Here is a 21,993-nt window from a genome sequence, read left to right as displayed (position 1 = left end):
ATAGTTTTCATGAAATTTGGAACTTCTCAGCCATTATATATTCATTTTTCTTTTGGTTTCTCCTCCCTATGCTACGATCAGGAAACTCTGTCAGGGCAATAAACTGGAACAATCATAAGGCTCACCTGTTTGCTTCCTTTTCCTCAGAATTGCTACCCTTCATTGTCTGATGTTCAGTGTCTTAACCGTCGTATGCTCTGTTTTGTTTTATAGTTGCTTCAGGCAGGAGGGTAACTTGGGTCCCTGTTATTCCAACTTGACTGGAAATGCCAGTCAAATACTTTTAATATTACCCAGAAATTGAATTCCTACCCACTTTAAAATCCTCACTTTTATATAATGTCACTTTTTGAACTTGATAAGGTAAGAATGAATCTGATAGTTGATGAGTACTTACTAACCATTGAGAGAACTAAATGTTTAGCCTGGATAAGGGAGTGTCGGGAAAGTCAAGTCCACATGTGACCCGGAGAGTCAAGTTTGTTTGTTTTTTTTTTTAAACAGAGAAAGGAACATTCACTTCTGAGAAATTTATTCAAAATCACTATTTCTGTCTTTATAATTATTTGCAGGTATTGAAACTCACTGCTCTATAGACAGCTATACCATTGATTATTTCTCTGCGTCAGTGGAAAATAGATTTGGTAATGTTGAGTAAAGCGCCTGTCTTATGTTTGTTTGGTTAAGGTCTTGATCACAGACATGGTCTTAGATCATTAATTCATACATTAATCTAATAAAAAACCAAGGTAAGCAGTTTCCTCAAATCCATTGTGAAGGAGATAAGGCCTCCTCAGGCTCTGTAGGTCTTTGACACTCTTCATTCCTCCCGAGTGTTGTGACTGGTTATATTATATACTGGTGATTATATATATATAAGGTTTCATTTGTTCCCTTGCAGTCATCTGGAGTCTAGTCATGATCCAGTGTGTAATGATATAATAAGCAGCAGTTCATAACCTTGCTGTTTTTGTCATAGAGCTGGGTTAACTGAGACAAGATAGTCCTTTCTTTTTTTCTTTAAAGTATAATTATATTAGTCTCAGGTATACAACATAGTGGTTTGATATTTTAATATATTATAAAATGACCACTTAGGGATCGGATTTTATTGCAATATAAGAATATAGTTTTTAAAAGAGGGTAAGGATGCATTATTTGATTTGGCTTTATTTTTTATTAAGGTATAATTTATTTACAGTAAAATTCACCTTTCTAGCTACCAAAGTAGACAAAGGCAGTTGAGTGTATCTGAGGATGGTACAGAAAGGATTTAGGCATATTTTGATGGGAAATTAGATGATCTCAAAAGTTCTTTCGCATCTGAAATTTTTGGTCTTTTGAAATGCCAGTGTAGATATTCTTACATGGCAAGTACAGGTTACTCACTTGACCTAAGAAGTGGCTATATTAGAACATATTATGTTATATGCACAGTTCCTGAATGTGTGGGTAAGTGGAAACAATGTATTATTTTTCCTTACTATTTAGACATGGTTTTTCTTTCCTTTTTTCTTTTTCAAGTAAATGCTCTTTGAAGTTATCCCAAAGTAATCTTCCTTTGTGAGTTAATCTCCACCCAACACCCCCCCAGCCCAACCTTCCTACTCTCTCTTTGGTATGTCACAGAACTTGGTCTAGTTACTTTAAGAGAATAATGAAAATGCAAGATATAATTCTTATTTTTATTTACATGTTTCTCTAATTTCTTACCATTGTAATGATAGCATGTGGAGAAAAACATGTGAGCTCTGGAGTCATGCAGTCATGATTTCAGTACTTGCAGCTGTATTTCTAACTTAGAAACCTTACAATTAATTTGCAAAACATCTCTCTCATCTTTAAAATGGGGATAGTAATAGTGCCTGTCTTTGGAGGTTGTAAAGATTAAAAGAATAGTGTATATGTTTTTAGCACAGCATCTGGAGCACATTAAATGTTTTATATCAAATATCATAAAAGAAAATTTCCCGATCTCTCTTATAGCTCCACTTGAATAAAAATCCTATGAAGACCACAGTTTCTTATAGTTTGATCAAGGGCTAATGGAGGGTGTAAACTTTTTTTATGTTTTTAAAGTTGAGCTATCCTGTAGTTTGGAAATTGTTTAGTCCGGACGTATCAAGGAGAAGGCTCTTTTTATTTTATCATCTTCTTGAAAGATTTGGCTTCTACCATATGATGAATTTTAAGCTCTATGGGACCTGGAAGTTTCCATCTAAAGAATGTCTTAAGAAAAAGCTTGAGGCTTTCATTTAATAACTAGTGAAGGAAATAGGTTTGGTTTGGGATTATTTTTTATCTATCTATTCTTTACCAGACAGGCTTTCCCCCCCCTTCCTTCTAAGTAGTCATTCCTGGGCATTTAGTTCTCATTCTGATGTGGTGCTTCATAATACTTTTATTTAATTCTTGTGTGACTTCATTTGTCCTAGAGGAAAATTCTCAGGTTACCTGAAAAGTGGGGAAAAGGCCTTTTAGTTCTGAAACTCTCAGGGAAATCTAGTAGCAATAATGAATTTATTTTAGAGTTTCCATAAGAAATTAAGGGGTTTCCCAGGTGGCACCAGTGGTTTAAAAAAAAAAAAAAGAACAGAAAAACCCCCAAAAAACTCACCTGCCAGTGCAGGAGACATAAGAGACACAGGTTCGATTGCTGGGTTGGGAAGATCCCTGGAGGAGGGCATGGCAATTCACTCTAGTATTCTTGCTTGGAGACTCTCATGGACAGAGGAGCCTGGCGGTCTGCAGTTCATAGGGTCACAGAGAGTCAGACATGACTGAAGCAGCTTAGCACACATGCACATGGAAATTAAACTTAAATTGTCCTGAAACGGACCTGGAAGACTGCATGGATAGAGGGGTCTGGCAGGCTACAGTTCATGGAATTGGAAAGAGTTGGAATGACTGAGCACAGCATGCACGAAAAACATACTTTACAGTGCAGTGTTCTTAATCTTATAAATTTTTATTGGATATTTCTAATGAATTGAGATGTCTTCTAATGTATATTACATCAGTTTTTTTTTTATGTTTTAATGTTTTCCAGATGAAGGTAATGAAACAGAGGTACAGCCACAACAAAACAGCCAGTTAATGTGGAAGCAAGGTCGGCAACTACTCAGACAGTAAGTATCTTGTGAAAGTATCTGCTATGAAAAAACTTCATTGAATTACTATTCCTTTTTCATATTAAACATGTTTTCCCCTATGGAGGAATCTATTTTTCAATAAATATTAACTAGGATTATCAAGAATAGATTTTGCTTTCCATAGCAAATAATCCATAGATTAGCTTTATCTATCCATAGATTAGTTTTATCAAAAAGTACAGTTGAGAGCTTCTAATTTATTATATGTTTAAATGTATGGTCTGAAGAATTCTGTACCCTTAGTTACTTTTTTCTTTCCACTTTTTATATATGAATATACATATGCTATATTATTAATCTATTCATGATATCTTTATGTTATGTTTTTAAACTTTATTTTAAATAGATGGGAGAACTTATTGGATTTCCCAAATTTGTATATATTATGCTAACATATAGTCTCTCCTATAAAATGTTGAATTTGAGAGTATAAAGAGGGACCAACGCTGGGTTGAGATTCAGGTGTCAAGCAGAGGGGCTAGACCTGCTCATCAACTCAGTGCCTAACCCTTGCATGTTACATTTGAAATTGGTAGTTTGATTTGTATCTCAGTAAAATGAGATTTGCTCCCTGGTTTATTCTCTTGGGCTTGTGAATAATCTAAACCTGTTGTTTCTAAAGTGGATTGCATGCCAGTCATTTCTTTTGATAATGGGGAGAGGATGTTAAAGTTTCTCCTTACATCTATTTTTTTATCTCCTCAAAGTTAGAAGAAAATGAGACTTCATTAGTATTTAATACGTGGGCTTTCACTGTGGTCTTAAAAGTGGTTTATGTGTTTTCCTTTTATAAATAAATAAGTGTTCTTAAAGTCCTGATTTTGTTCCTTTTTTTTTTTTAAATGACAAGTGGTTATGATAGCAATCCAAGAAGTATTTTTAAAAGACTCACCTGCCTCTCAGAGGTGACATTTTATTAGCTTCGTGCAGACCTAATTGTGGTCTCAGATCATGGATTTTAAATTATTATAACTAGACTCAAACATATCTTTATTAATAAAAATAGGAATCATTAAAATTAACACATTTTTACCAATGAAAAATAAGATAGTTTATTCCTGTAGCGTTAAAATCCATGCCTCAAGATTTGATGAACTCTTGGAAAGCATTTTCTGTCTCCTGCTGGTTGAGGAAGCATTTCCCCTGCAAAAAGTTGCTGAGTTGCTTGAAGAAGTGGTAGTTGGTTGGCGAGAAGTCAGATGAATATGGCCAGTTGTCCTGTAAAATCCACTTTTCATCACACATCACAGTCCGATCAAGCAATGGTTTGTTGTTGTTTCATAGAATAAGAGATGACGACACTTCAAAATGACAATTTTTTTTCTTTTTCTGTTTTGAGGCACCCATTTATCAAGCTTTTTCACCTTTCCAATTTGCTTCAAATGCCAAATGACCGTAGAATGGTTGATGTTGAGTTCTTTGGCAACTTCTGTAGTTGTAAGAGGATCAGCTTTTTTTTTTTTTTTTTTTAATATGAAACGCTTCTCGAATTTGTGTGTCATCCTTGCGCAGGGGCCATGCTAATCTTCTCTGTATCATTCCAATTTTAGTATATGTGCTGCCAAGGCCAGCATGAGGATCAGCTTTGATGGTTGCTCTCAGTTGGTTGTTGTTAACTTCTGATGGCCGGCCACTGTGCTCCTCATCTCCATCATCTCCTCTCCTTTGCACAACTTCTTGAACCACCATTGCACTGTACATTTGTTAGCAGTTTGCTGGGCCAAATGCATTGTTGATGTTGTGAGTTATCTGTGCTGCTTTACAACCGATTTTGAACTTAAAAAAATTGCTTGAATTTGCTTTTTGTCTAACATCATTTCCATAGTCTAAAATACATATAAAATAAGCAGCAAGTACTAAGTCATTAAAGCAAAAAAAACATAAAGTGAGAAATGCACATTAAAACGATGTATAACAGCCACATTTATTTAAGACTGTATTCCAGTATCAAATGGCAAAGTTCAACAATGCAAAACCGCAGTTACTTTTGCACCAACCTAAATATTAATGAATGAGGAAGTAGCTATTTAGTAAAACCAGTTTATTTATGGAACAAGCAGTTTTTGAAACAGTATTTGTAATGTGATTTTGTTCCTAAAGTTAGTTATGTATCAAATATTACTTGTTAAAAATAGAAAACATAATTCTTTTGTATTTGTTTGTAACAATCAACTGATTATAATTTTAATTAAAACCTTTCTATAGATACTGGACATGTTTGGTCACATGTCTTTTTGTGAGATATCTCTTTGAGCAATAATAACTCTTAATACCAGATCTCAAACTGATCTTAGACTGCTTATCTTTTTGATCTTTGTTTTATCTTTCATTTCATAGACTTGATACTTACATATAATTTAATGTCTGATATTGTCTGTTACATTTATTAATGACTTTATTATTAACATTTGCCTTTTTCATGTTCCTACCACTACCACTTTTGGTTGTTTTTGGTCATCTTTTGTTGTTCATAGATACTGAGCACCTTTTGTATGCCAGGCACTACACTAGATATGTTTCTTTAAGAGAAAGAAAGCTAAAGTTCAGAAGAATTAATGCTACACAGGAAAAAAGTGGAAGAAATGGGCTTTGAACCCATGTTTAACTCTCCATACAAAACCTATTCTTTCTTTTCCATGCTTCTCCTTTCTGCAGCACACACACCCCTGTACACCCACTCATCCCACATAGGATCATACAGTTGAACTGTGGTTTATTTTTATTGCAGAGTTGTCTCAGGATAAGAGCTTCCCTTCTGTAGAAGTGACTTGTTTGGAATATCCCGCGGTTTTGTATGTCATGTAGGAAGCTATATATGCTAGAAACATTCTCTATAGATCTCAGTTGATCCAGTGATACTGTAACATCAAAAGTGTAAAAAGACTACTGGTTATTCTCATTACTATTATAAAATAGTAATTTAGTAACATCTGAGAGTGAGCTTACTCCAGCCCTGCCTAGAAGAAAGAATGTAATATTAGATATATTAAGGAATAGCTGCTTCTTACGATAAATGAATGGTGTATTGTATAGTTCTTTGGTTTTTCTCAGTGACCATAGAGGCTGGTACTGCAGGAGACAGCTCCATCTGCAGCTGGAAGATTATTTATTAGTGAGTCTTACTAGCATAGTACTGTGCTATCCAGTCTTACGCAGACAGTGAGTTTAAAGAAATGTTTTTATTTAGATATCCAGTAGTAGAGTACTGATTCCGATATGTCTGAATTGTAAAGATCCTCTTCACACACAGGTATCTACAGGAGGTGGGTTACACAGATACTATTTTAGATGTGAAATCCAAACGAGTGCGAGCTTTGTTGGGCATTTCAAGTGATGTCACTGACAGGGAAGATGACAAAAATCAGGACTCAGTTATAAATGGCACAGAAGCTGAAGTTAAAGAGACAGCAATGATTGGGTAAGTATTTTGTCTGGAAAGTGGTTTGGCTGTAGTTTTAGTTCTTATTAATATTTTTGGCTTATGGGTGACACGTGTGGATACTTTCACTTCCAGGTACTGTTACAGAAGTAATTTAATGATAAAGTTTAATAAAAAGTTTAAAATTTTATTTGATAGAAGATATACATAGGGATTAGAGTTATCATTTATGACTTTTAAGAATAATATTTTTATTTAAGGTATTTTTATTTGCTTGAAATTTATGGATTTAATATAAATTTTAATTCATTGAAGCTCAGTCACCTCTTACTATTATAACTTCATAAAAGATCTTATTTGGAAATTCATTTCAAGTCTATAAGAATGAAATTTCATTCTTGGTGACCCAGAAATCATATAAATACTTAATTCTTTTGATGTAAACCTTTTCTTAGCCATTTTCATTTATCTAATAATGCTATAACTCCTCTTCATTTTGAAAAATATCTATTTCAAGTATATATGTGTATGGTGTGTGTGTATATATATATATATATTTTTTTTTTTCCTAGTTGATAGAATAAGTGAAAAATTCAGTAGCAGAAACATTTCATTTTGCTTTTTGGATCAGGATCTTCTCAACCCAGGGATTAAACCCAGGTCTTCTGCCTTGCAAGCAGATTCCTGATTGTCTGAGCCATCAGGGGAGCCCATATACCATACAGTTACATTGAATTCTGCTTAAAATGAAGGTGAAGGGTTTAATAAGGAGATTCTTCTTTATTGAAAAAATAATTTGTCATAATTCTTAAATTAAAAAGTCAAAGATTCTTTGAAATTTAAATATGATGTTACTTTAACTCATGTTTAGGCTGGAAGAATGGTTTTAGTTGAGCTCTGTACATTTTCTAGTAAGAACATAGTTTCTGTTATTTGGGACATAAACTAAAATTATGGGGTTTAGGTAAAAGTTTAAACATATGTCTTGTAAACAAATGTCATTGGAGCATTCTTAAATGTGCTCATTAATAGTTAAGATTACATAACTTATTTCATAAATGTAAGATGTAGATTGTTTCTCTGTGTAGACATAGACAGTGTGGGCATTAATCCTGATTATATTTCACCTAATGAATTAGTTTAAATTATTATAAAGATGCTTAAGAAAGGCCACTCTAGTCTTATGTTTTGGCCTTGACCTGTCTTTTGAAACTGATAAAGGTATTATCCTGAATCTTCTGTAAGGATGGAGAGTAGGTTAGAAAAGAACAAAAACATAGCTCCCAGCAGATTTGAAATTTAAGATTTACCTGTTTTGAGAATTTTGTTCATAGTTATGGCTAAACGCTTTTTAGGAAAATGTCTTGTTATCTAAAACATTTCCTAATGAACTGGAGAGCAGTCATTCTATTCTGGTCATTAGGAAATTGATGAATTTCTTTAGAGAGAGCTAAATTAAAATCTCACATATTTGAAAAGTTAATCATTTCCAGATTAAGGATTTATTGATCAGTAAGATCGTTTTATAGTAGTATATTAAACTAAAATACTGTTTTTAGTAAGCTTCATATACACATTTGCTTTTTTCAACTCTTTAGCTGTTTAGAAATACGAGATTGCATCAGAGAAAATTCTGTATCTGCTAGTTATTTTCTTAGTTATGGAAGAGGAAGAGTTGAAGAAAGAAAAAAGGATAGAGAAAAACAGGCAGAGATAATAAAAATATTTCAAAGAGAAATGCATTGTTTGGCTTAATAATCAAAATAATACTAAATCAGAAGGAAGAGTTCTTTGTATTAGATTGCCATTAATCTAAGTAGTAGCTATGATTGAAAAGTACTTTTTTAAAAGAGTAACCAGTTTCTTCATATATTGCTTTCCAAGTTAAAATCCATGGAAATGTAATAGATAAGAATCAGTGTAGATCCTAGTGTGATTTGGGGGGGGCTTATAATTCAATATAAACAGAAGTCAGTGCAGTATATCATGGATTAATTCTTACGCTGAGTTTAAAAAATTAACTGAGCAAAATGTATATATTTTAAACCAGAAAATCCGAGTTAACAGATTCTGCCTCCGTGCTGGATAATTTTAAATTCCTTGAAAGTGCAGCTGCAGATTTCAGTGATGAAGATGAAGATGATGACATTGATGGAAGAGAGAAAAGCATCATTGATACTTCAACAGTGAGTTGAATAACAGATATAAATATTTTGGGGGCTATTACACATACTTTAAAAATCCATATCCTTCAACTTAAACCCTGAACTTTTATTTTTCCATAAATTTGGGGAAATTTAATCTGAAAGTTATTGTTTTGACTTCAAGAATATTTTTAGTGTAGCAGTTTTCTCCTCAAGGCCCTCATTCTTTAGGTTTTTGTTAATTCATTAAAGATTTCAACATTTTTATAGGGTTAGTGAGTATGGTAAATGTGTGTTATAACAATGCATTGTTCTTGGTGCCATAAGACAATAGAACTGACAGCCCATTATGGTGCCTGATGGTGACTGGCATCAGCTCTAAACGGTGTGGTTTTTGTTTGTCATGTCAGGGTTGCTTTGGTAGGCAAGGACCCCACATTTTCAGAACTCTCCCATTAGATTTCTCCAAACATGTTTAGGGTTCTTCTGTGGTTTTGTTCCGATTTTTGTAAGTTTATCGACTTTCCCATGGTAGAGTCCTGGAATGAGATGTACATCTAAATTGTTGCTTCTCCCTTCTCGTCCCTTCTTTATTTTGTCCCCTTCTTTTTAACCTCTCTCCTCCCCACTTTTTAAAAAAATTATTTTTTTTGAAGGATAATTGCTTTATGGAACTTTGCTGTTTTCTGTCAAACCTCAGTATGAATTAGCCATAGGTATACATATATCCCCTCCCTTTTGAACCTCCCTCCCCATCCCACCCCTCTGTTGATGGATATCTAGGTTGCTTCCATGTTCTAGCTATTGTAGTAGTGCTGCAGTGAACAATGGGATACATGTGTCTCTTTCAATTTTGGTTTCCTCGGGAAGATGCCTAGGTGTGGGATTTCTGGGTCATATGGTGGTTTTATTCCTAGTTTTTTAGGGAATCTCCACACTGTCTTCCATAGTGGCTGTATCAATTTACATTCCCACCAACAGTGCAAGAGTGTTCCCTTTTCTCCATATCCTCTCTAGCATTTGTTGTTTGTAGACTTTTTGATGATGGCCATTCTGACCAGTGTGAGGTGATATCTCATTGTAGTTTTGATTTGCATTTCTCTAATAATGAGTGATGTTGAGCATCTTTTCATGTGTTTGTTAGCCATCTGTATGTCTTCTTTGGAGAAATATCTGTTTAGGTCTTTTTCCCACTATTTTGATTGGGTTGTTTGTTTTTCTGATATTGAGTTGTATGAGCTGCTTGAATATTTTGGAAATTAATCCTTTGTCAGTTGTTTCATTTGCTATTATTTTCTTCCATTCTGAGGGTTGTCTTTTCACCTTGCTTATAGCTTCCTTTGCTGTGCAAAAGCTTTTAAGTTTAATCAGGTCCTACTTGTTTACTTTTGTTTTTATTTCCGTTACCCTAGGAGGTGGGTCATATAGGATCTTGGTTTGATTTATGTCATTGAGTGTTCTGCCTATGTTTTCCTCTAAGAGTTTTATAGTTTCTGGTCTTACATCTAGGTCTTTAATCCATTTTGAGTCTATCTTTGTGTATAGTGTTAGGAGTGTTCTAATTTCTTTTACATGTAACTGTCCAGTTTTCCTAGCACCATTTATTGAAGAGGCTGTCTTTGCCCCATTGTATATTCTTGCCTCCTTTGTCAAAGATAAGTTACCCATAGGTGCATGGGTTTATTTCTGGGCTTTCCATCTTCTTCCATTGGTCTGTATTTCTGTTTTCATGCCAGTCTCTCTCCCCCTTTTTAACCTCTCTCCTCTCCTCTCTCTCTTTCCCTCTTCTCCTTCTCTTTTTTCTTCCTCCTGCTCCTTCTGCTTTATTTAAAGTAAGAGATGAGGGCATGCTTTGCTTTTAGGAGAGTGTTCACATTTCCTCCTTCACGTTTATTTAAGAAGAGGAGGGAGGAAAGGAAGGAAGGATAAATAAAGCAGACTGGACCTAGAGTCTAGGCCTGGGGCTAAAGCCTCAGTTCTGTTACTAATTATCAGTGCTTTTTAACCCTTCAGGCTTAGTTTTTTAGTTTGTAAAATCGGGCCTATAACAAGTACCCATCTTATCCCCAGAGAATTTTGTGAGGCGTAAGTGAAACACTACGTTTGAAAATGATGTTTAACTGTAAAGTGCTTTCTTTCTGAGTGTGACTTCTCTTTTCTGTTCAAGCCCTCTGCTCCCATCAGAGGCTCTCAGCTGACTGTTTCTGGATTCATGTTTCCCCGGCCACTGTTTGGTAGTGTAGTGCTTGCTCTAATACAGCCCTGCCATGGGTGTTACTTCAAATCGAAGAAGTTACTCCCTCTTTTTATTATTCAAACAAGTAGTAATCACTTGTGTTTAAACTGACTGTGGTAAAATAAAATGCCGAAACTTGTATGATAACTTTTCTCATCCTAACATTTGAAATTTTTTTTTTTTAACATTTGGAAATTTTATGCTGAGTTGTGATTTCTATGGGATGATTGCACTGAGATATTATTTTTCTGTCAAAGTACTTGTAGCTCAGTGGTTAAATAATAACTATGATGCTTTAAGTTTTGTTGTTAGTCATTATGTTAGTTAAATATTAAAAAATCTATAAACTGTTTATTATTCCTATCAAGTATGGTCTTAATAGAAATTCCTAACTGTATCCTGATTTCTTTTTAAATAATCAATTTCATAAATATCCTGACTTCCAGTTAGTGCTGATTATGGTAATTCTGTGACCAAGCCATGAAGGCACAGCTAGTGTAAACATATTTAATTCTATTTAAATGCTGGACCCAAAGATTCTTCTAGTTTTCTTTTAGAAAAATATTTCTAAATAAATAATTGGTTTCTTTGTAATAGTTTTGTATTAGTTTTGCTAATTTTTATGATGCATTAATTTTCACAGCTGCAGTGTAACAACTCCATGCCAAAAGACTTAAAAAATCTAACTCTATGTAGCAATGTGTAAGCAGGACTTAAAAGATTGATTGCAGTACTATATATATAGAGAGAGTGGCTGAAAATTATCCTATTAAAATGTTTAGTAGAACAAACAGGTTTTTTTAAATGTCACTTTATTTCCTTAATTAAAAAGAGTTAAATAGATTCAAGAAAATAAAATAACAGAAGCACAAAGCTCTTAGCTGATGGTTATGTTCAGGCTATTAATAGTGGATTTTCTTAGAAAAGACACATATGTTCATTGTCCTTTCTGGCTCTTTGTCCTGTATTGAAGTTTGATTGTTCTTTGCATTACAGTCTGGATAATTTTCCTCCTTTCTATCTCCTTCTCTTTTCTCATGATTAACTTTTTCACCTTATGATTCCAGAGATATTTCTAAATATATAAAAATGAGACATAAAAAAATGAGACATAATGGTCCTTGTTAGATTTGTTATTAAATCTAAGTTATGTATATCTCTGAAAGATCTGTATTTTAAGAAAAATTTGAATATGTATACAGTTATTAGAGGAAATTGATGAAAGCTTGGGATGGTGGAAATAATAATGGGAAGAGTTCTCCCTCCCCCACTCCCTCCAACGGAATACCTTCTTTGTATTGTGGCATGCATTTCTGAATTTGTGGTTTTTGTGATTTTAGGTTTTATGAGAGAATGATGTACTAGACTTAAAATTTATCATGGTTATATTCTGAAAAATTCTTGCAGTGTTTTATGAAGTGTTTCTTTCTTTGGTTAGATTAGAATATCTGCACACTGTACAGACTGCATCCCAGAAATGTAAGATTTGATTGTGGTTCTCATAATACAGTATGTCAGGGACATTTTTCTTCTCTCTGTAATATAAATGCATGTGTTGTATGCCAATGTTTTCAATATGTGATTACTTTTGTTTATTTAAAAGAAGCCATCATTGAACAAAGTTTAAATTACTGCTTTAAAATGTTTAATAATATGTAAAATCTTAAAATGATATCTGTGTTTTCTACTGAATTATATAGGTATCACAGTTACTTGACCCAACAAAGATGTATTTTCTGAAGAAAATAATATATGGGTTTTCTCATTCAGGGGTAAAGGGATATTGTCTTCTTTATTTAATTCCATAATATATTCCAGTATTTTAATTGAGCATGCTTTTATCATTAGATTGTTAGGAAGAAAGTATTGCCCGATAGCAGTGAAGATCGAGATACAAAAGAAGCTCTAAAGGAGTTTGACTTCTTGGTTACATCAGAAGAAGGAGACAGTGACTCCAGAAGCGCAGGCGATGGGACAGACTGGGGTAAGGAGGAATCCTGGATCCAACCAGAGACGTTATGTAAATGAACGAAACTAATATTTTACTAGGAAAGCAGCATCTTGAAGAACACTTTAAATCTCTTACAGTATTAAAATGTTGGACATTCTGTGGACTTTTTAACCATCATGACCTTTTTTCCAGGATGTGTGTCTGTGTGTTTAAAGAAAGTTGTACAGCTATTTACCTTCCTCATTTTTTTTTAACATAAATGGTATAGTATGAAAATAATTTGAATTTATAGAATGTTTCTGCCTAAACAGTAGAACTTGCAAGTCTAGATTTTGTGGAAATTGAGTATGAGAACATAGTAGAAGATCTCATTATTTTTTCTTTTCTTTCTTGTTTTTTTTTGGCCATGCCTCATGGCATGTGAGATCTTAGTTCCCTGACCAGGTATCAAACCTGTGTTCCTTGCAGTAGAAGTACAGAGTCTTAACACTGGACTGCCAGGGAAGTCCTTGTAAAGGACTTAGAAATCTCATCTCTGGCATCTTCTGGTTTATCACAGTTCTCCTATGATCTTCTGTTACTGTTGTTATCAGTATGGTGTTAAGAGTATGATATAGCTAAATTTGTACTTTAAAAAGCTGAAGGCATTCTAGGATCTAAAATCTAACTCAGTTTAATTTATTATTAAGATGTAATTGATGAAAATCTACATTTTTGATTGTTAGATTTTTCTGAAAAAAAGTAGACTTTCTACTATTGATAGTAGAATAAAAGTGTTGAGTTTTTATGTTCAGAGACCCAGTGATCTGTTTTTTAAACTGTGGACTGAAACTTGTTAAAATAGACAGATTTCTGATTATTCTGGTTCATTTTGGTTTATTTCAATCATTCAACAAATACTGATTACGTGCCTTCTTTGTGCCAAGTCTTCTAGATGAAGATCCCTACCCCTGTGGGCCTACATTCTACTAAGAGGATGTAGGCAGCAAGAGATAAACATGATAAATGATACAGTAAGTCAATGTGATAAATGCAATGGGAAATAGAAAAAGTAGAACAGAGTAAATAGGATGGAGAGTGCTGGGGACAGGGTGGAGTGGAGTGGCTAGGTTACAATATAAGATAGATTGATCATGGAAGGTGCATTGAGAGGGTAACATTTGAATGAGAGACAGTGTAGATGAGAGACTTAGCCACATAGTATCCAGGGAAAGAGTGTTCAAGAAGAAAACTAGAACATATGCCCTAAGATAGCTGTAATCCAGGTATGTTTGAGGAATTCAAGGGAGCTAGGGTGGCTGGAGCAGAATGATAATGAGGGAAATGTAGTAGGAAGTGACCGAATCAAGTGGAGCTTTGTAGACCACTGGTGAGATGGAGAACCATGGGACGGTTGAGCCAGAAGGGTGACATGATCCAGCTTTTGTTTGAAAGCATCACTTTGGCTGCTGTGTTGAGAATAGACCACCCAGGGCAATTAATGTTGGCAGTAGACTTGAAGTGGAGAGGGGAAAACATGTGCTGTAATTCTAGGAAGAAGCAGAGGTCAGAGAAGTAGTGAATATGCTGAGGAGTGGTCAGATTCTAGATGTGTTTTAAAGGTAGAGAAACAGTATTTCCTGAAATAGTTGTGGGATTTGGAAAAAAGGGAGGTTTTTGGTCTGATCAAATGAAAGTGTAGTTCAGTTCAGTTCAGTCGCTCAGTCATGTCCGACTCTTTGCGACCCCATGAACCGCAGCATGCCATCACCAACTGCCGGAGTTTACCCAAACTCATGTCCATTGAGTCGGTGATGCCATCTAACCATCTCATCCTCTGTCGTCCCCTTCTCCTCCTGCTTTCAATCTTTCCCAACATCAGGGTCTTTTCAAATGAGTCAGCTCTTTGCATCAGGTGGCCAAAATATTGGAGTTTCAGCTTCAGCATCAGTCCTTCCAGTGAATATTCAGGACTGATTTCCTTTAGGATGGACTGGTTGGATCTCCTTGCAGTCCAAGGGACTCTCAAGAGTCTTCTCCAACACCACAGTTCAGAAGCATCAATTCTTCGGTGCTCAGCTTTCTTTATAGTCCAACTCTCACATCCATACATGACTACTGGAAAAACCATAGCCTTGACTAGACGGATCTTTGTTGACAAAGTAATGTCTCTGCTTTTTAATATGCTGTTTAGATTGGTCCTAACTTTCCTTCCAAGGAGTAAGCGTCTTTTAATTTCATGGCTGCAGTCACCATCTGCATTGATTTTGGAGCCCAAAAAAGTGGTCAGCCACTGTTTCCACTGTTGTCCCATCTATTTGCCATGAAGTGATGGGACCGGATGCCGTGATCTTAGTTTTCTGAATGTTGAGCTTCAAGCCAACTTTTTCACTCTCCTCTTTCACTTTCATCAAGAGGCTCTTTAGTTCTTCTTCACTTTCTGCCATAAGGGTGGTGTCATCTGCATATCACAGGTTATTGATAGGGCCTTCAAATAAGATGGGAAAACCTGTAGATGGAAGAGATGGGATGGGAAAGATTGGGAGTTTGGTTTTGTGTGTTTGGTTTGTGATTAGAGTTCCTAATGGAAATACAGAGTAAGCAAGTGGATATATGTCTTGATTTCAGGTGAGAGTTCTGAGCTAACACTTACATAATGTTATATGTATATAGTAATTTATTTTATATTAAGTATAAAATACATAAAATATTTGCTTTTTAAATTTTCTAGTCCTGAAATGGTGGAAATTAATGGTGGAATTTGTTTTTTCTTAGAAGCTCTGTTTCCAGCTTTAAATATTTATAAATTAACAGGTCACTTAAATCATTTTAACTATTGAATGCCAGGTTGATTAATAAGTTTGCAAAGTGCTATTTATAAAGCCTGTAAAATAAAAATGATCATTTGCTGATAAACACATGCCAGAAATACAGTTTTTGAAATGAAAAGATCATTGAAGACTATTTTGTACAAATGCTTAATAATCTTTCATTACATATATTAGTAAGAAATTTTTTTGTGAGTCAATCCTAATCACAGTCTGAAAATGAGGGTTTCTTGATGGTAGACTTTTGAGCCTTAATTTACTAAACGTCACTCAAATGTTGCAGTGTTTTTTTTTTTTTCTATATCTGTTTCAAGGGAAATTTAATATTATTACCAAGGAAATAGAATTGACTACTGTTTCTTGGATATTATATTTCTTGTGACATGTATCTGATGAATAAATAATAACTTTAAAATTGGTAATACTATGAGGAAGATGGTTGTTATGTCATTCATTGACATAACAGTGAATTGACTTTGAATGTTCAGTATCTTATTGAAAAAGGCTGTTTCATTTGTTTCACTCTGTTTAGAAAAGGAAGACCAGTGTCTCATGCCTGAAGCTTGGAATGTGGACCAGGGAGTAATTACCAAACTCAAGGAACAATACAAAAAGGAGAGAAAGGGGAAAAAGGGAGTGAAGAGTAAGTGGAAAACATTGTATCTGTAAATCATAAATTTTACCTCTTTCATATCCCCCAATTTTTTTTCCCAATGTTTTCCTAAAACTTACTTACTCTTTTTTTTTTCCTTCTCCTGACCTCTTTCCTTTTCACTTGCTCTTCAGGGGTGGAAATTAAATGGTTAGATATTTGATCATGAACTTTGAAAAAGAAAAAAGCTGTGAATATAATTATGGGACCATAATGTATTCCAATAATAAATCCAGAGCATCATGAGTGTATGGGACTGTGTTTTCAAACATAGCATTAGTTTGATTTTTCAAACTTTATGTGCTTAATTACAGTAATGATTTTTTACTGTTGATAATTTAAATCTCATCTAGTGTGACCCTCTGGCAAGCCTCCAAAGTAATTGCTTACAATTTTAGGTCTTGGTCACAGAAAGAAGGTTAATTTCTACCCCTGAATATCCTATGTGTTCATAACACACAGTTCATTTGCTCTCATCACTACATGTTATACAGGTCACAGAGTCAGACACAACTTTTTAAAAGTACTTATTTTTCTATTTTAAAATCTTGGCCAATGTCATTTATAATATTACCAATTAGGTTTTTTCTTTTCCCAACAAAATGTGTTCCACATCAAAAATGGAAGCTAAAATGAAATTTCTAGCCCTGTGCATCATATCATTGTCTTATTCAAGTTATTAGTAAGGTTTAACAATAGATCTAGTTAGGTATATAGAATATAATTACAAAAGCTTTCACACATCCCTGAAAACCATCTTAACCACCTTTTTAGGAGAGCAAGGTTAAATTACCTCCTTGTGCTACCACTCTCATTGACAGTATGGACATGGGTCTCCCTTTTACGGCAGTAGGAATGTCATCCTTTGGGATATTAGCATACAGTGAGATTAAAATCCAACTTGAGTGAGGCAAGTATTTAAAATTGCAAAAAACTGGAGGGGTATGCTTTTTCTTTTTCTCTTTTTGTAGTGATGGTAAGGATTATAAAAAAATCAGTCATTCTTTGATAACCTAGTAGTTACAGATAAATATTTAAATCTTTATTTAAAATATCTTAGAATTTACAAATATTTCACTTTAATGGATAGAAAGTCAGTGGCCTTTATTGATATTAGTATTGTACCAACTATTATGTAACTGAGAGAGAATGTCATTTAATGCCTTCTCAATATTAGTTAATCACAATGAGAAAGGTTAATATTAAAACATAGGAACATTTTCTACTTTTTATTGAAAATACTGATGCAATTTAATTTTAACAAGCAAAGTGAGACATGGTTTTTTATGACTTCATAACCATGATAAAACCATTAAGCTGAAATTTTAAGGAATATTTTTCATGTTAAAGAAACAAGGAGAATATTTATTGTCAAATTGACTTAAAGTTAATATATTTGTCATGCTACAGTAATAAATGTCTTAAAATGTAAAAGACCTGTTAATTGAAAAGGTATCAAGGACTTATGTAGAATTCATCTATTATTTATTATTTGGTTCTTATCAAATATCAAGGCTTCGCTGTAGTTGGAGTTAAGCATTTAAGGTCTCAAGCTGCACCATTTGACTGAAGTAGTATTCCTGCTAAAAGAAGCTAGTGGATTTCCTGAGCCTGAAGATTGTGATCACTGTTTCAGGCATATGGTACATAGCTTTTTAGTATGGTGAGAAAAAATGATTCTTTAGGAGAAAGGCTAATGTTTTTCACTGTAGAGAGAAGGACTGAAGACTGAAGTTCACATTTTATCATCATCAGTTTAGGTTATCTTGATAAAATGATAGCCTGGGAACGAGAGAAGACATGATAAAAACAGAACTGAAAGACATAAAATGAAAATAGAACTGAAGGAAAGCTTTGAATTGACATAGGAAGCACTAATTTGTAAAGCATCGTAGGTATCTTTTTAAATTGAGCTGTTTCTCATTGGAAGAGGTTGCGTCTTTATAATATGGGCTAGTAGAAATATTTTCAGTCAAATTGTGTTCTCTGATCACACTATCTTAGAATGTATTTCTAGGCAGTAGTTAAAATTGCTTAAAAATAGGAAAAAACCATAATGGACTATGGGTAAGATTTTCCCATTCTTAATTAAACTTATAACAGGAAAAACAACCGAAGATCTGTTTCAGCCTCTATCCTATATAAAACAGTCAAAACAGGGATGTGGGAGAATGAAGCATCGAAGTACAGGTAAGTAATTGGTAGGGTGTGAGACTTCACCTTGGGTACCTTATTTTCAGGATGTAAAGCAGTGATGCAGCTTAAGTTAAACAAACATAAAAGAATGTGATTGTTAAATTTAGTACACAGCAGCTTCACAGGCTGTGGTATCTGTGTTTAGAGTTGTATACAAGGATTCTAGAATAATAGAATAATATTATTTTTAATGATCCAAATTGCACAGGAACATTTTTTCATGCAAATAATGACATTATTCCATTAGCTTAACTTAAAAAATATATGTAAAACATAATTTTTCAAGAGTAATATACCTTTTTAAAAATCTTGAAAACTTAGAAAATAAATTACTCTTTAATATAGTATGGTAGTTTTAAAGGTGAATATTGGTGTGATGTGAATAAGGTTTATGGCACCATTTTGATGCAGTTGAATAATTCTGTTTTCTCTTTTTTGTTCTCTCTCTCACTTTTTGGGACTAGGGCCCAATAGGTCAAAACTACAAGATATGCTTGCTAATTTGAGAGATGTTGATGAACTTCCCTCCTTGCAGCCATCTGTGGGTTCACCTTCCAGACCCAGCAGCTCCAGGCTTCCTGAACATGAAATAAATAGGGCAGATGAAGGCAAGTACTTGGGACACACTAGAGCACAAAAAACATTGGACGTACTTATCTAAATTCAGTTATTAGAGAGGGCTCTCTAAGAGAGGAATTTTATTCTACAAATGTTTGAACTATATATGTAGTACTCCACATTGTAGACCTTCTTATATTCAAGGGGGTTTGATTATAACTATAGTTTTTAAGACTTGAAAAAAGATGCATAAACTTAAAACCAAGTCTAAATTGTAGTTTAGAACATCCCCCCGCAGCTTCACAGAAGCCATGTAGTTGATGTATGTACATATAGTTCTAATACCATTCCAACAATGAGAAAACTGAGTATATACATAGTTAGTAAATGTTTACTTTGAGACTCACATAAATGTTTTCATATGTTTAAGCATTTATCATTGACAAAAAGAGAAAAAAGGCACCTGAAAGTCTAGTCACATTTCCTTGTTCTCTTTCAGTCCTTGTCTATGCACATATACTTTTTACAGAGTTATAGTCACCATGTAGAAGAATTCAGTTGTATTTATATATATATAACAATAAATTCATGATTATAATTTTAAGATTAAAAATTTTAAATTAAATATTCTATTTTAGACTTGATACTTAACCATTCCCTTTTTGGATATTTAGATTATTCCCAGTTTTTTATAGTATAATCTTGTGTTATGTAAATGTAGTTTTCCATCTCTTATATAGAAGTTCTGATATTCCTATTTATAAATGTATAAAATGCTTATATGTGGAAATTGATTTTAAAATATGTATTTACATTAGTTGAAAGTCATGAATGACATAAAATTAATCTTCATGATTAATGAATGTATTTTGAAATTTATTTTTAAAAATTGCCTTGAATTTAAATATTATAATTACTTGCAGTGGATATGTCTCTTCAAATTACTATTTATTGAATAAAACCACCAAAGTCACAGAGAAACATGTATTATTACTCTTTCTTGGTTTTAAATTTGGTTGCGTTTTAGAGAAATGTAAATTGACAGGACCTCGATGAATAGATTTTTGTGTTTGGAATACTTTTTCAATAAATTGTTTGATCATTGCTTGGCTAATTTATTAGCATTAATTATAGTATACTGGGAATTCATTTTCCATACATTAAATAATGAAGAGTCACATATGATACCTTTCCATTCTAGATGAACAATTTATTTGATGTAGATAGGTATCTTTTAAATTAAGCTGTGAATCTTGGGGCCTCAACAGGTGTGTTTGTTACTCACTAGGAGATTCATTCAGCTGATACTATAGATGTGAGAATTTTAATCAACTTCCTTTATTCTAAGATCAGGTCTGATAAGAAGGAAAGTTAGTTTTTGTCTTATTCTAATAATCTCAAAAGAGTTTTATCAGAAATTTCATCTTACAGAATTCTTTTTTCTCAATTGAAAGATAATTGGTTTGCAGTGTTATGTTGGTTTCTGCCATGTAACCCAATTATAATAATAGAGGCAGAATATGTTCTAAATGACAGATATGCAGAAAAGGATGTATAAACCACGGAAAATGCCCCTAATTAAAAAAAAATTTAAGAACCTTTAGAACGGAAGTCTTGAATGTCTAATATATGATCTGTAGTATTGGTCCTATGTCTGCTCCCACAGTACAGAATTTTCACAAGTGGAAAAGGCACTTAAGAAATATGTTGTAGATTTAATTGCCTGTGACTGATGCTTTTCATTCTCCAGTCCAGTATCAGAAGAAGTTTCCATAGCTTGTGTGTGCTATGTAATTTTATTACTATATTTTTATTATAATTATTCAGAAGGCAGTGCTGCACTTGAGGCATATTTAAATTATTTTGTAAAAGCTGATTAGAGCCTTTAATATTTAGTTAGTAATAGAAATGTGACCTCTAATCGAAAGTTGTCAGGATTCTTATTAGAGAGCAGTCAGTTAATGGTTTGCCCGTTGGAGCCCTCTCTCTTTGGCCCTTAGGTCTGCTGGCTTAGCCACTGGTATCAGTGGAAGCAGTTGTTGGTTGCCTTCCTTTGTTTCAGATTTTACTTGGCCATTCCTAGAACAGTTAGTTAAATTAGCCCACGCAATGTGAGTGACCAAATTACAAATCTTAGTTTTTTGGGGGGGGTGGGGTAGAGCCATTTTTACTTCATATCTGAACCGAGCTTTCTGGCAATATTAGACATGAAAACAAAACAAAAAAAGAACACCTGGCTGAAGATCTAACCTCTTAGTCTCATGTGAATCATTTGGTTGAAATTTTGGCATGAAAATTGCTGTTCTAAATGAAACAATTCCTGCTCTTTATTAGTAAATGTTTAGAGTTGTTCAAACCCCTCATAAGATACGTGGTATGTTTGGGTAAGACCCATTTTTATTATTGCAGCTTTATTGTATAGTGGTTTGAAAATGTCGTATCAATTTATACTCTATTTTGTTCTTGTAATGATTTTGAGTAGAGTTCTTGCCACTAGTATTTTTAAAAGTTCATAGCTGTTCTTTTCATTTCTTCAATATTTAAGATTGAATCTAAAATTGTATGATTGAATGTAAAACTGAAAAACATCTCATAAATCTATTCTCTTCATACATTGATTAGTACAGTTGACTTTTTCTTAAAAAAAAAGTTAACTAACTTCTTTAGCAGCCAAAGTTAAACTACTAAATTCATCTAATCAACTCATAAATGTTTGTCATCAATAAAGTCACTACCTTGAGACAGCTACTTAAAGAATGATTCTCTGATGGCTTGTCAGAATGATTTGCATTTATAAAAAGTGTTCCAGTGGACACTTTAATAAAAAACTTCTTTGAAATAAATATTTTTAAATGAAATATAATATACTTACAGTAAACTGCTAAAGTCATAGGGATGAGCTCAGTGAGTTATCTCAA

General features: G+C 33.6%; 1 protein-coding gene and 1 non-coding gene across 3 annotated transcripts in view; one reads left to right on the top strand and one right to left on the bottom strand.

The window, feature by feature from the left end:
• Positions 1-21,993, top strand: part of STRN (striatin) — a 109,811-nt gene that overhangs the window by 51,875 nt on the left and 35,943 nt on the right. The window contains exons 4-10 of one of the 2 annotated variants that reach the window (XM_070476830.1): positions 3,050-3,128; positions 6,403-6,570; positions 8,582-8,717; positions 12,760-12,895; positions 16,202-16,312; positions 18,425-18,511; positions 18,982-19,125. In XM_070476830.1, coding sequence (XP_070332931.1) covers positions 3,050-3,128; positions 6,403-6,570; positions 8,582-8,717; positions 12,760-12,895; positions 16,202-16,312; positions 18,425-18,511; positions 18,982-19,125 — 861 coding nt within the window. The remainder of the gene's footprint in view (positions 1-3,049; positions 3,129-6,402; positions 6,571-8,581; positions 8,718-12,759; positions 12,896-16,201; positions 16,313-18,424; positions 18,512-18,981; positions 19,126-21,993) is intronic. The other variant, XM_020890041.2, reaches the window with a different exon arrangement.
• Positions 4,620-4,726, bottom strand: LOC139031570 (U6 spliceosomal RNA). Its single transcript, XR_011484059.1, has one exon. It is a non-coding gene; the product is annotated as a U6 spliceosomal RNA (small nuclear RNA).

This window comes from Odocoileus virginianus, chromosome 2, assembly GCF_023699985.2.
Source record: "Odocoileus virginianus isolate 20LAN1187 ecotype Illinois chromosome 2, Ovbor_1.2, whole genome shotgun sequence".
NCBI lineage: Eukaryota > Metazoa > Chordata > Mammalia > Artiodactyla > Cervidae > Odocoileus > Odocoileus virginianus.
Note: the sequence above shows the minus strand (reverse complement) of the source record. Positions and strands in the feature narration are given on the sequence as shown.